Source organism: Pongo abelii, chromosome 16, assembly GCF_028885655.2.
Source record: "Pongo abelii isolate AG06213 chromosome 16, NHGRI_mPonAbe1-v2.0_pri, whole genome shotgun sequence".
Lineage (NCBI taxonomy): Eukaryota > Metazoa > Chordata > Mammalia > Primates > Hominidae > Pongo > Pongo abelii.
Window position 1 is genome coordinate 87,482,779 of NC_072001.2, and position 13,333 is coordinate 87,496,111.

At 45.5% G+C, this 13,333-nt stretch overlaps 1 protein-coding gene across 10 annotated transcripts in view; it reads left to right on the plus strand.

The window, feature by feature from the left end:
* CPEB1 (cytoplasmic polyadenylation element binding protein 1) overlaps window positions 1-13,333 on the plus strand; it is a 104,106-nt gene that overhangs the window by 67,880 nt on the left and 22,893 nt on the right. For 5 of the 10 annotated variants that reach the window (XM_054531143.1, XM_054531145.1, NM_001132960.1 and 2 more), the window contains 1 exon segment: window positions 7,854-8,042. In XM_054531143.1, the coding sequence (XP_054387118.1) occupies window positions 7,854-8,042 (189 nt within the window). 10 annotated transcript variants of the gene reach the window in all.

Sequence of the window (13,333 nt, forward strand, 5' to 3'; positions counted from 1 at the left end):
TCCCTGTGTTGCCCAGGCAGTCTTGAACTCCTGGGCTCAAGTGATCTTCCTGCTTTAGCCCCCTAAAAGTGTTGGGATTACAGATGTGAGCCACCCCACCTAGCCTGGAAATAGTTTTTAATGACATAAATTGAGGTCTTCTAAAATCTCATGTAATTTTAAGGCTGGGCACGGTGGTTCATGCCTGTAATCCTAGCACTTTGGGAGGCCGAGGTGGGTAGATCACATGAGGTCAGGAGTTCAAGACCAGCCTGGCCAACATGGTGAAACCCTGTCTCTACTAAAAGTTCAAAAATTAGCTGGGCGTGGTAGTGCATGTGTATAATCCCAGCTACTCAGGAGGCTGGAGCAGAAGAATTTTCTGAGCCTAGGACGTGGAGGTTGTAGTAAGCCAAGATTTTGCCATTGCACTCAGGACGACAGAGTGAGACTCTGTCTCAAAAAACAAAACAAAACAAAAAACATGTAATTTTGTATGACTGACTTATTGCTGGAATGATTTGGGTTTCTTTTTTGTTTTTTTTTTTGTTTGTTTGTTTGAGACAGAGTCTTGCTCTGTTGCCCAGGCTGGAGTGCAGTGGCATGATCTTGGCTCACTGCAGCCTCTGCCTCTTGGGTTCAAGTGATTCTCCTGCCTCAGCCTCCTGAGTAGCTGGGACTACAGGTGCACGCCACCACACCCGGCTAATTTTTGTATTTTTTAGTTGAGATGGGGTTTCGCCATGTCTGGTCTCGAGCTCCTGACCTCCAGTGATCCACCTGCTTCGGCTTCCCAAAGTGCTGGGATTATAGGTGTGAACCACTGTGCCCACCAACTTGGGATTTTCAACACTGTATATATACATTTTGTTTCCATAGGTTTGTTTGCCCTGAGTAAACTTGTTCACATAAGTAGATGGGGAATGAACTAGTTCATACAATTCTTTGATTTAGTTCTGTGCAAAAAATTAGTCATGTATTATTATTTTTAGTCATCTACTGGCTGATAGTTGCATTCATTCCTCCTTCATATTTGTTGAAAAGAAAGAACTGAAAACCAGCTAATTTGTGAAAAGATGTTTTACCTAGTCATACCAGACATGGAATTACTCAGTTTCCTAACTATACCAATAATGCTTTATCAATATAGCTTTTTTATTTTCTCTTTTTTTGAGACGGAGTCTCGCTCTGTTGCCCAGGCTGGAGTGCAGTGGCGCGATCTCGGCTCACTGCAAGCTCCACCTCCTGGGTTCACGCCATTCTCCTGCCTCAGCCTCCTGATTAGCTGGGACTACAAGTGCCTGCCACCATGCCTGGCTAATTTTTTGTATTTTTAGTAGAGATGGGGTTTCACCGTGTTAGGCAGGATGGTCTCGGTCTCCTGACCTCGTGATCCACCCGCCTCAGCCTCCCAAAGTGCTGGGATTACAGGCGTGAGCCACCGCGCCTGGCCCAATATAGCTTTATCAATGCTATATTTTTCAGATGAGGCTGAATGCAGTGGCTCACGCCTGTAATCCCAGCACTTTGTGAGGCTGGGGCAGGCAGATCACTTGAGCTCAAGAGTCTGAGAACAGCCTGGGAAACATAGCAAGACCCTGTCTTTACAAAAATATACCCCCCAAAAAAATTAGCTGGTATGGTGGCATGCACCTGTAGTCCCAGCTACTTGGGAGGCTGAGGTAGGAAAATCTGTTAAACCTGGAAGTGTAGTCTGCAGTGAATTGTGTTTATGCCACTGCATTCCAGCCTGACAGAGCAAGATTCTGTTTCTAAAAATCCATCTCAAAAAATAAAAAAAAGCAGATTTGAGATTACTACTATGTCTGTCCCTCACTTAGACACACCTTAACTCAGTATACTTAAAAGATTGAGAAAACTTAAAATAGTTTTTGTGCAACATTTGTAGGAAATTTAAAAAAAAAAAATTTAAGTTAGTTTAAAAATACACCTTTGCAGTCGGGCACAGTGGCTTACACCTGTAATCCCAGCACTTTGAGAGCCTGAAGTGGGAGGATCCCTTGAGCCCAGGAGTTCGAGACCAGCCTGGCCAACATAGTGAGACCCTGTCTCTACAAAACAATAAAAATAGTTGGACATAGTGGTGTGCCTATAGCCTCAGCTGCGAAAACAAAACAAAAGACACCTTTGCCAACATGCTATTTAAAAATGATTTTATCTTACCATTTGCTTTAAGTATGTTTTGTCAAAACCATGGGCCTATAGATTTAACTTTATTTACAGAAAAAAATGTCTACTATAATACCTCATTTAATGGAGTCAGTTCTGTTTTTGGAGACGGGGTCTCACTCTGTCACCCAGGCTGGAGTGCAGTGGCATGATCTCAGCTCACTGCATCCTCCGCCTCCTAGGCTCAAGCGATCCTCCCACCTCAGCCACCCAAGTGGCTGTGACTACAGGTGTGCACCCACCATGCCCGGCTGATTTTTTGTATTTTTATTACAGCTGGGGTTTTGCCATGTTGCCCAGGCTGGTCTCAAACTCATTGGCTCAAGCTATCCACCTGCGTTGGCCTCACAAAGTGCTGGGACTACACGTATGAGCCACCACACCCAGCCTGGAGTCAGTTCTTATTGTCAAACCAATTAGTTCAGTCAGACTTTTCATTTTTTCAGAAAAAGTCTGACTTTTATTTTTTTCTCAACATTTTACTAACATTTTCAAGCATACATAAAAGCTAAAAGAATTACAAAGTGAACACCTGTAATACCACCTAGATTGAACAGTGAACATCTTGTCATATTTGCCTTATCACATATCTTTAAATTGTAGAGATTGCTACAATTTACCCCAAAATCCTTCAGCATGCATATCATTAACTAGTATTCAATACTATGTTTGTTTATAACTTTTTTGAGGTAAAATTTACATGCAGTGAAGTGCACAAATTCTAAATGTGTCATTAGATCCATTCTGACTGATGTGTCCTCACTCTCATCAAAATATAGACACTGTTAGCGTCACCTCAGCTACTTTCCTTGTACCCCTTCCTAATCTACCCGCCTACTTCCTGCCAGAGGCAACCACCTGATTTTTTTCACCATTTATTAGTTTTGTCTGTTCTAAAAATTCAAATAAGTGGAATTATATACATATGTAACTTATGTACGGCTTTTTTCACTCACCATAATTACCTTACTGTTGCCTGTATTCCTTTTTATTGCTGAGTAATAGTATGGTATATGCATGTACTACATTTTGTTCTGTTGATTCTCACATGGACTGAATCCACGCTTGGGTGATTATGAATAAAGCTGCTATGACTATTCTTGCACAGGTGTTTTATTAGACATACACTTTTACTCCTCTTAGTTGAATTCCTAGGAGTAGAATTTCTGGGTCATAAGATAATATATGTTAATTGTGTAAGAAATGGGCAGACCATTTTTCAAAGTGGATGTACCTTTTCTCCCATTGAAAAGGAAGAAAATACATAAGCGTTTTCATAAGTACAAGGTGGATGTACCATTTACGGTAATGAAGCGTTGATTGACAACATCAAATGTTGGCAAGATGTGGTACAGTCTTTTTAATTTTAGCCATCTAGTAGGTGTGCAGTAGTGTCTCACTGTGGTTTTAACTTGGATTTCTTTGACTAATGATGTTGAGCACTTTTTGAAGTTCTTATTGGCCATTTATATAATCCTTGTGAAGTGCTTTTCAGATTTTGTGCCTTTTAACAATTGAGATTTTGTTACTTTTCAGTTAAGATTTCTTTTACTGATTTGTCAGATATGGTTGTGGGTATTTTCTCACATATTGTGGCTTGCGTAATTATTTTCTTAGTGGTATCTTGATGAGCAGAAGTTTTTCGTTGTGATAAGGTCAGCTTATCAGCTTTCTCCATGATCATTGCTTTCTGTACTCTACATAAAGAAACCCTTGCTTCTATGCACTCCCTCTCCCCTACCAAGTTACAAAGATAGGTTCTTAGAGAAGCTTTATAGTTTATACTTAGCTTTCACTTTTACGTCTCTGATATCTACTAAATTAATGTTTGTATATAGGTCAGAGTTTATTCCCTCGTCCCCATATGGTGTTCCAGTGCCATTTGTTAAAAAGTTTTTCCCCAATGAATTGCTTTAAGTCTGGTGTATTGGGATTACACAGATGTGCAGATGGCCCCAGACTTAGGGTGGTTCAACTTAGGTTTTTTGACATGATGATGGTGTGAAAATGATACGCATTCAGTTGAAACTGTACTTTGAGTATCCATATGACCTTTCTGTTTTTATTTTCATTACAGTATTCAATAAATTACATGAGGTGTTCATCACTTTATTATAAAACAAGTTTTGTGTTAAATTATTTTGCCCTACTGTAGGCTAGTGTCAGTTTTCTGAGCACAGTTAAGGGATGCTAGGCTAAGCTATAATGTGCAGTAAATTAGATGTATTTAAAGGCATTTTCAATTTATAATATTTTCAATTTACGATGGGTTTATCAGACCATAACCCCACTGTAGTTGAGGAACATTTGTATATTAATTTTGTTGGTATCACTTTTTAGCACTGTTGAGTCTTCCAGTACATGAACATGGTTTATGATTTTTTTTTTTTTTTTTGAGACCGAGTCTAGCTCTGTTGCCCAGGCTGGAGTGCAGTGGCATGATCTCGGCTCACTGCAACCTCTCCCCTTCCCGGGCTCAAGCAATTCTCCTGCCTCAGCCTCCTGAGTAGCTGGGAGTGCAGGCGTGTGCCACCGTACCTGGCTAATGTCTTTTGTATTTTTAGTAGAGACAGGGTTTCACCATGTTGGCCAGACTGGTCTTGAACTCCTCACCTCAAGTGATCTGCCTGCCTTGGCCTCCCAAAATGCTGGGATTACAGACTTGAGCCACTGCACCTGTCCTCAAATATTTTCTTTAATCCTCACAAAACACGTAAAAGATGGCTACTGTTGCACCTTTGCCTCCCAAAATGCTGGGATTACAGACTTGAGCCACTGCACCTGTCCTCAAATATTTTCTTTAATCCTCACAAAACACGTAAAAGATGGCTACTGTTGCATCTTTAAAGAAGAAAAGATGCTCAGAAAGACACAGTGGCAGACCTGGTGAGCAGAGCAAGATCTATCAGTCATCTAAAGCTGTTGATTTTTCCAGCCTGCCACACTAATGGTTTTAACAGGTATGGCCTGCATTGAGTTGGATCTAGTGAAGGAATCCTACAATGGTAGTGAAAATCTTTATCTGGAAGAAACAACAGATCGAGGAATGTCTGGATAAGGAGGAAGGTGAGGTCTGTGGTGGGGGTTGTAGGGGTGAGGGTAGAGTTATACTGTGTGTAGAACTCCAAGCTCCTGGATGCATGTAGCCATTTGGTCTTAAATGGGTTTAACAGACCTGTTGCTCAGGCCTGGGGTCTTTCAGCTTGGAGTGGGAAGATTGTGTTAGTTGTATACATCAGTACTGTTCAAACTTTTGAGATGGGGACTACTTTGTCGCCCAGTCTGGAGTACAGTGGTGCAGTCATGGCTCTCACTGCTGCCTTGAACTCCTGGGCTCAAGCAATCTTCCCAAAGTTTTGGGATTATAGGCATGAACCACCACACCCGACTGCTCAAACTTTTTTTACATACATATGTATTAACTGGGTATCTTGTTAAAATGCAGATCTCAATTCTTTCGGTCTTGGGTGGGGCCTGAGACTCAGTATTTATAACAAGCTCCTGGTGATGCTCATATTGCTGGTCTGCCACACTGTATTTTGAGTAGCAACAGCATAGTTGATTCTCTCCTCATGAGGGATGGCGGTAATCATATGCACAGTCACCCTGATTTTAACGGGTAGAGAATGGCTGCTTCTAGACATAGATGCCCTCAGATTGGGGTATGAGGGGATTATATAGATATTTGGCTTAGGGGGGAATAGATACTTAAATATGGATGTTTCTGAAGGAAGCATTGTGTTTTGGTAACTAATATGTGTGGGTGAAGTCTAAAGTATATCCTTAGCTTGAGGGAAGGGTGAACATAGAAAAGCAGGAGGGGAGTAGTCAGGGGTAGGGGCAGCACCAGTATGGGTGATTTTTGCTAGGCCTTTGCCGTGATGAACAAGGCTTTGACAAACACAGATAGGGAGCAAGCAGAATATCTACAGCCAGCAGGAATAACGTGGATGGATGACACAGCAGCAAAGCTTTAAAAAAAAAAATCTCCAAAGGAAGGAGACTGATAATTTTCCCTTCTCGGCTATGCCTGAGTGCCTGTGGACACAGGGTGTACTGCAGGAAGTTCTGAACAGCTATTTCTGTGGCAGCAGCATTCTCTCGACCCTGCCATGGGAGGTCCCAGGTGGGCATGTTTCCCGTATCTGCTTGCCTTTCCTTGCAACAGGGGAGAGCAAGCAGGTGGAGTGCTACCAGCCGAGTCCAGGTTTGAGCAGCCTGCCTGGTGAGTCTGGGCCTGTTGCCCTACCCTCCTTTATGAGGAAGAAGCCCAGTGACCCCGGGCTCATGTTGGAAAAGGACTGATGTGGGAGGAAATGGCGGAAGCTCCAGAAGCTGAATTTTCTTAGTCTTTGTTGCTGGAGCTGTGAGTGGCCACAGAAATAAAGCATTGGTCTTGCGCAGCACCTCTGAGAGAGGGCCTGGGCCCTCTCTCAGTTAGAGGCATCAGTGGCCCTCACGGCTGCCCTGTATCATGCTCAGGGCTCCTGGAAGGGCAAGGGAAGCAATATTGACAGAGCTAGGTGATTAAGTTTCAGAGTTTGGTGTTTCTAATAGGGCGTAACGATACTTCAGAGACTGTTTCTCTTGGTTTGTCAGATGCTGCTTTGAGAGTGTTTCCTCAGCCTGTGCCTACAGTTGCAGGAGGGAGGGGAGGAGCTGAGCCGCTGTATCTGCTCATGACTAATACCCATCTTGTTGAGATGAGGGAACCTGGGCACAGGGATTATCCTAGTCAGGGCAGATCTCACTCTGGCATGTGGGTTGTGGGCCATGTCCTGTGAGGTGTACGTGGAACAGCCCAGTGACTCTCCCCCACTCTGCGAAAGCTTACCCCCTTTCTCTGTGATAAGCTGCTCTAGACAAGCCTGGAACACCAGGTGTTGTTCCCCAGGGTCCAAGTGTACAGTGTTTTTCTGAAGGTTATCTTGTTCCTCAGTGGTAAACACTGCTGTGTCAGGGTGCTGCTCAGGGGCCACTTGGAGCACAGATTTTTGCTAGCAGAACTGTGAAGCTTTGCATTGGGCTGCAAAGCCAGGGCTTGAGCCAGCAGCTGGAGAGAGTCCAGGACTAGAGTGTTTTTGGGTTTGGGGGTGGAGAGCAGGGGGAGGGAAAGGGAGGGGCAGGAGGGCAGAGCCACACGAGCAGGCAGTCGGCTGCTTTGGCTCTGCTGTCGGCAGAGAGGACTTCAGTCGTGCGTGAGGGCTGCTTGGCCACCATTGCTGGAGACCGGAGGGCGCTGCCTTGCAACCCAGACTTACCGGCACTGCACCGGGACTATTCCAAGTAGCTGTTGTGCTGTCTTTTCCTGGGAGGCAAGTCTCCTCCCTGTCGTCCCCTCCTGCTCCTCCCCCGTTCTGTGAGGGATGATGCCGCTCTCTATTGCACGGCTCAGCCGGCTGATGTCACTGGCAGCGGGAAGCATCAGCAGCCTGATCACATGCTGGCCCAGTCTGTAATGCAGACGGGATAGGGGTGTGTGTGTGAGGGGAGGGGGCCTGTATGGCAACTGTTCTTGCCCCAGCGCCCCCAAAAGTGCAGAGGCAGCGGCTGCAGCATCCAGCCAGCTTGGATGTCTGGCCTGTGAGCCTGGGGAAACTATTATTAATAATATTTACTGTTGATAATATTGGGGAAAACAGCCCTTAACTCTGAGGTTTCTGCTGTGCTCCTGTCCAAAGCAGACTTCCAGGACTCTGAAGAAACAGTTACAAGCAGGATGCTTTTCCCAACCTCTGCGCAAGAATCTTCCCGTGGCCTCCCAGATGCAAATGACTTGTGCCTTGGCCTGCAGTCCCTCAGTCTGACAGGCTGGGACCGACCCTGGAGCACCCAGGACTCAGATTCCTCAGCCCAGAGCAGCACACACTCGGGTGAGTGCCAGAGAATGAGCTGGCTGGGGTAAGGGGATGCATGGGGGTGGTGAACGAAGATATCCACAGCAACAGTTGTTCTGTTCCCCTTTGCATCACTCCCCACCATACACACATACAACATGGAGCTGTTTTGCAAGAGATGGAAATGCTAGCTGTGAGTGTGGCAGGACAGATGGCTCCGCGTAAAGGCAGGCATGGCTCTTACACGTATCCTGATAAATTCCCTGGAGTTGTTAGTCTGCACCTGAGTGGCCCTGAGGAGGGTCCCAAAGGTGGTGGCCTTATGCAGAAAAGATCCAGCTAACCCCATGGTGCCCAGGCCTGTCTTGGAGATGATGAAGCAAAACACTTTTAGGTGGGGGAGGGGAGTTAAGGGGTTGATTACTGGATGACCAGAATTACTCAGTGGTTTTAAAAACCAGGGAGTTATATGAAGAGTGAGTGGTCTCTGAATCATGGCAAGGGAAGGATTTTACCCTCAGATGAGGCTGGATAATGCACTGAGATATTTGGAATTGACTTAACATAGGGTTCAGAGCATTGATCCTGGAAAGGGGTAGGCAGGGTGAGTGGGGTGGGGTAACTCCCAGCTATAGAATCTTTTTTTTTTTTTTCCCCTTTGTGTTGAGAGTGACCAGCTGGATAAAAGAAGAGCCACTCCCCTTTAGGATCCCTTGTCTTCTTGGTAGGGTTCAGTGGGGACAAACTAAAGGGACTTCTTGGCAGCCCCCCCTTAAATTGCTTCTGCTCATACCTTCTGTTACCTGTTCATTTCCCTCTTGTGGTATAAGGAGGAGGGTTGCCCAAATACAAGTCTTGGAATATTCAGGAAGAAATGTGAACTTAAACACTACCGGTATACTTACAACCTACATATTTTGCTTTATATAAATTATAATAAAGAGGTATTGGCAGCAGATACTCTAGGAAAATGAAAAGGTGGTAAGGGGCAGTGGGGCGGGGGGGAGAGGGTGGTACAGCCATTCGCTGTTGGTAGTGACAGTGGGAAACACCAAGCCTGCTGTCCTTCCCTTCCCTCCCTGGTCCAGGAACCGGCAGCCATGGCAGCAAGGTACTGTCTTGTTGATTTCTGTGGCCTCCACCCTGTTTGGCGCAGGTCTTTTTTTAGAATGCTTTGCAGAGCCTGGGCCCGTTGTGTCTGTTAGGCATTTTAATGCCCAGTTGTTTTGGTAAAACCCCATTTAGGAGAGGGGTATTGAAATTGTTTTATGTGGATGTGGATGGGGAGAGCTTTACCTTAAGTAACTATCTCTGGGTTAAGATAGGGTTTCTTGAAGTACTGGCCTTCTGCTGACTCAGGTTTTTCCAGAAAAGTCAGCAACTACCCTGTTCCCCTGGGCAAGGAAGTATGGTGTCACTGTTTGGTATTCTATGCCTGGAGACCACGGTACTTTGTTTTGTGTGTTCTTGAAGCCAACCTTGGGGGCCTATGAAGCCAGCCTCCCCTGTCCTCACTTCCACCGTATCTGAGCAAAAGATAGAAGAACTCACACAGGAGATGGGCACCTGTCTGTGGGCGATCAGTGTTTGACCAAGGCACTGTCTTTCACTGGCATCAGGTTGAAGTATAGCCCTTCTTTGGCTCTCATTCTCTAAGCTACAATGCTCTTTCTGAAATACGTTATAGCATTGGGCCCATAGAAATGCAGGTGTGCCCCACTGGGGGCTTGGAGAGCTTGGTCTGAAAGTTACTATGAAATTCAGCTATTAAAAGTAGCTTGGATCTAGTCATAATATCCACGGCTTCTCCACCACCTGAAAGGCCTGTGCTACATTGTAGCTGTTTGTCTCTGAAATAGAAATGGTTTTTCTTTTCCACTTTCCATCCCAAGCCACTTTAGTGATAAATATTACATGATTTTGTGGACCAGGGAGGGACTGCAGCCTGAGCCTCAGAATTCATAAGGACCAGAACCAGAGTTACCCCAGCAGTATGATCTGGCTGTGTAGGCAGGTTAGTGTGGGTATGTTTTCCTTTCTGAGGGTTGAGGACACACCCATCCCTAATCGTCATGTTGCCTTTGGTTTTGGAGCTGTGGTGACAGCCATTGCTCTTCTTTCCCTGGGCTCTGGGCCTTCTTGGAAAGCCCACATGAGGGTACTACCTCCTGGAGTAGGATGCAGCCCTCCCACCAGCCAGCTGCAGTGCCAGATCGTGCACCCTCACCAGCAATGCGGGAACATGCAGCCCACATTCCAGTGCCTACACTGCCTTTCCGTCTGAAAACCAGCTAGCTCAGTTGCTTCAGTGAGGGAGGAGGCTTTCAACAGCTCTGGGCATTTTCGGAGTTATCCTTGCAGATACCCTGTTACACTGTTGTCTCTGTGTAGAGACCAAGACGCAAGCTTATTCCTTGAGCTCTGCTTGGTGATATATTGCCCAAGGCAGCTATGGCATCACGTCTGACCATCTTCCACCACTCTTAAGCAATGAACAAGGTTGCAGATAGTAGGGCTGTTGGCTAAATTCATTTGGCAAACATCGAGCATTCATTGTGTGCAGCACTGGAAGTACAACATTGAATAAGATAAAATTGTTACCTTTAAGAATCTCCATGGCTATCAAAGGAAAACAAATGAGGAGGTATACCGAGTGCTGCATCTGCTATGATAGGGGCTTTCTTTTTTCCCCTAAGGATTTTCTTCATTGTAACAACCTTTCACTGGATTCTTAGCTTGAGGCTGGTACATGGATAGCATTCTCCAGGGGCCAGAGTACTTCTGCTATCTAGATTTCCTTGGCCTCAGAGTCCTGCAAGAAGACCCTGGGATAAGAGTCTGTTTTTGAGAATTGTACCTGCAAGGCCTGCATGGGCTTGGATGTAACACTTTGTGTGGTCCTTCTCTTCTAGACTGTGCCTACCCTGAGGCACCACCCCTTGATGGGGAGGAAGACTTTTGGGGCAAGATGAGTATTATAAGTGCATTTTTCTTATACCCCAGTGCTACCCTTTCTCATGTCCAGGGCTACCCTTGTCCTGCTTGCAATGTCTTAAGATCTGTAATGGAACAGAAGGGCTGTGGAAACTGTCCTCAGTATCCCGGAATGGGGCAGGGAGTGACTAATAACCACCATTTATCGACTACTTTTTGTGCTAAGTACATCACATGATTTTAATGCTTGCACAGATGAGGAAATAGGCTCATGGAGGTTACAAAGTGCCCAAAGTGACACAACTACTGGAAGACTCAGAATTCTAACCCAGGTCTCTGGTTACAAAACTCATATGCTTCTTGTTACACCTGTGGTCCTGTTAGCAGAACTCTAACATATTGGGTGAGAAAACTTAAAGTAACCATATACTACTCTAGGGGCCATTCAGCTAGAGGTGATGTGCTCTCTTGATGAGATCTCTGAAGGTGAGGGCATATGGTAGACAGTTCCAGCCCCATCTTGATCCCTGAGTCTCAGCTCATCAGCTGTACCACCCACTGGATTTGTCTTCCTGCCTTCCCCCTTGCGACTCTTTTGTGTGCAGCATTATGCAGCAGAAGAGTGAGGTGACTGAGACTACTTTGGGGGACCTGGAAACAAGGACTCTCTTAATGATGCCTCGTACAGAAGCCCAGTGGGCAGACCAGATGTGCAGTCTAAGGATGCCAGAGGGGCATGTCTGTTTTTTCCCACTCCCCTTTAGAAGTCCCTTGAGGACTAACCTGTTCACACTCTGGTTTTCTTTTCTTTTCTTTTTTCTTTTTTCTTTTTTTTTTTTTAGATGGAGTCTCACTCTGTCAACCAAGCTGGAGTACAGTGGCGTGATCTTGGCTCACTGCAACCTCTGCCTCCCGGGTTCAAGCAATCCTCTGCCTCAGCCTCCTGAGTAGCTGGGATTAGAGGTGCCCACCATTACACCGAGCTAATTTTTTTTTTTTTTTTTTTAAGTAGAGACGGGTTTTCACCATCTTGGCCAGGCGGGTCTTGAACTCCTGACCTTGTGATTCACCCGCCTCGGACTCCCAAAATGCTGGGATTACAGATGTGAGCCACCGTGCCTGGCCCACACTCTGGTTTTCTGCCCTAACTGCTAATCAGTGAATGGAATGTTCCCTGTGCTGTGTCACTTGCAGGCTCCCCATTGATCTGCAGGCTAGATCAGCCTAAGATGAGTGGGGAGTCTTAAGCAATTTTCTTCTGAAGCTTCTTCCAAACAACCATTCTGAGGCGACATTCAGAACGGGATTAGGTCTCTCTTATGTGGAATATGGACTTCCTCGGCCCAACCAAGGTCTCTTGTAAATCTTTCTCAACTCCCAGTTCTCCACTACTGTATTCCCAGCAGTAGAACAGTGCTTGGCTAATGGCTGTCTAATACATATTTTTTGAATGAATGATGAGTGCTGAGCCACTGTGTTTATCCTGGGTGTTTTTTAACTGCAGAATTCAGACAAGGTCTCTCCCATTCTTCTGCCTCCTGCTTGTGTTGATTTAGCTGGATGGACAGTCTTCAAAGATCAGTATCTTGGGCCCTGTAGCTTCTAGGGGACGGTGATGTACTTATACAAAGTTTTCATCATACAGTGGAGCATGAGCTCTATTGTGGAGTCAAGTAGTCTATTTGGGAAAGCTTTCAGTGCAGAGAGGAGGGAGAACCTGGGAAGCAGTGTGGCCAGGGGAGGCCTCCTAGGTGAGAAAGAAGTTGAGGTGGTTAGTGACAGAGGCAGGATGTGTGCTGACCTTACAAGGGACATGAATATGTCTTTTCTACAGGTAATGAAACTTGCCTGATGATCAAGACTGGGAGTTATACTGGGGAGAAGGGCTGTGTTTGTCACTAACTTGAACTTGTGGGATCCACAGTCGGGGGGAAGTCCACACTCTGATTACTGCCACAGTAGAGATATGGTATAGAGTTGCAGATTTGGGGTCACAGGCAGAGTGGTCTGTTTTCATACATGGAATGAATGTTACTCTCCCCTCTTCCTATTCCTTCAGAGAGATCCTGAGTAAGCAACCTAGAACCAAGGATGGTGATAGGGAAGAAGGGTTCCAGGTATATGGCCTTATATCACAGGCTAGAAATAATGGCTCTTGGTCTGGATTTTCCCCATTAGATTTTTTTCCCCATTAGACTATTCCCATTAGATAACAAGCATCTGACCATCATGTCTTGGGGCTAGTCTCTCCTTCAGCTAAGCTTAAGCTCAGATGGTCTTATAATGCAGGCATTCAGTGCCAGGCTCTTGTTGCCATTGCTAATGCTGCCATCACACTCCAGGTGCCTTTGCACTCTTGGGGAAGGCTTCCGAAAATTTGAACAATGACTCAG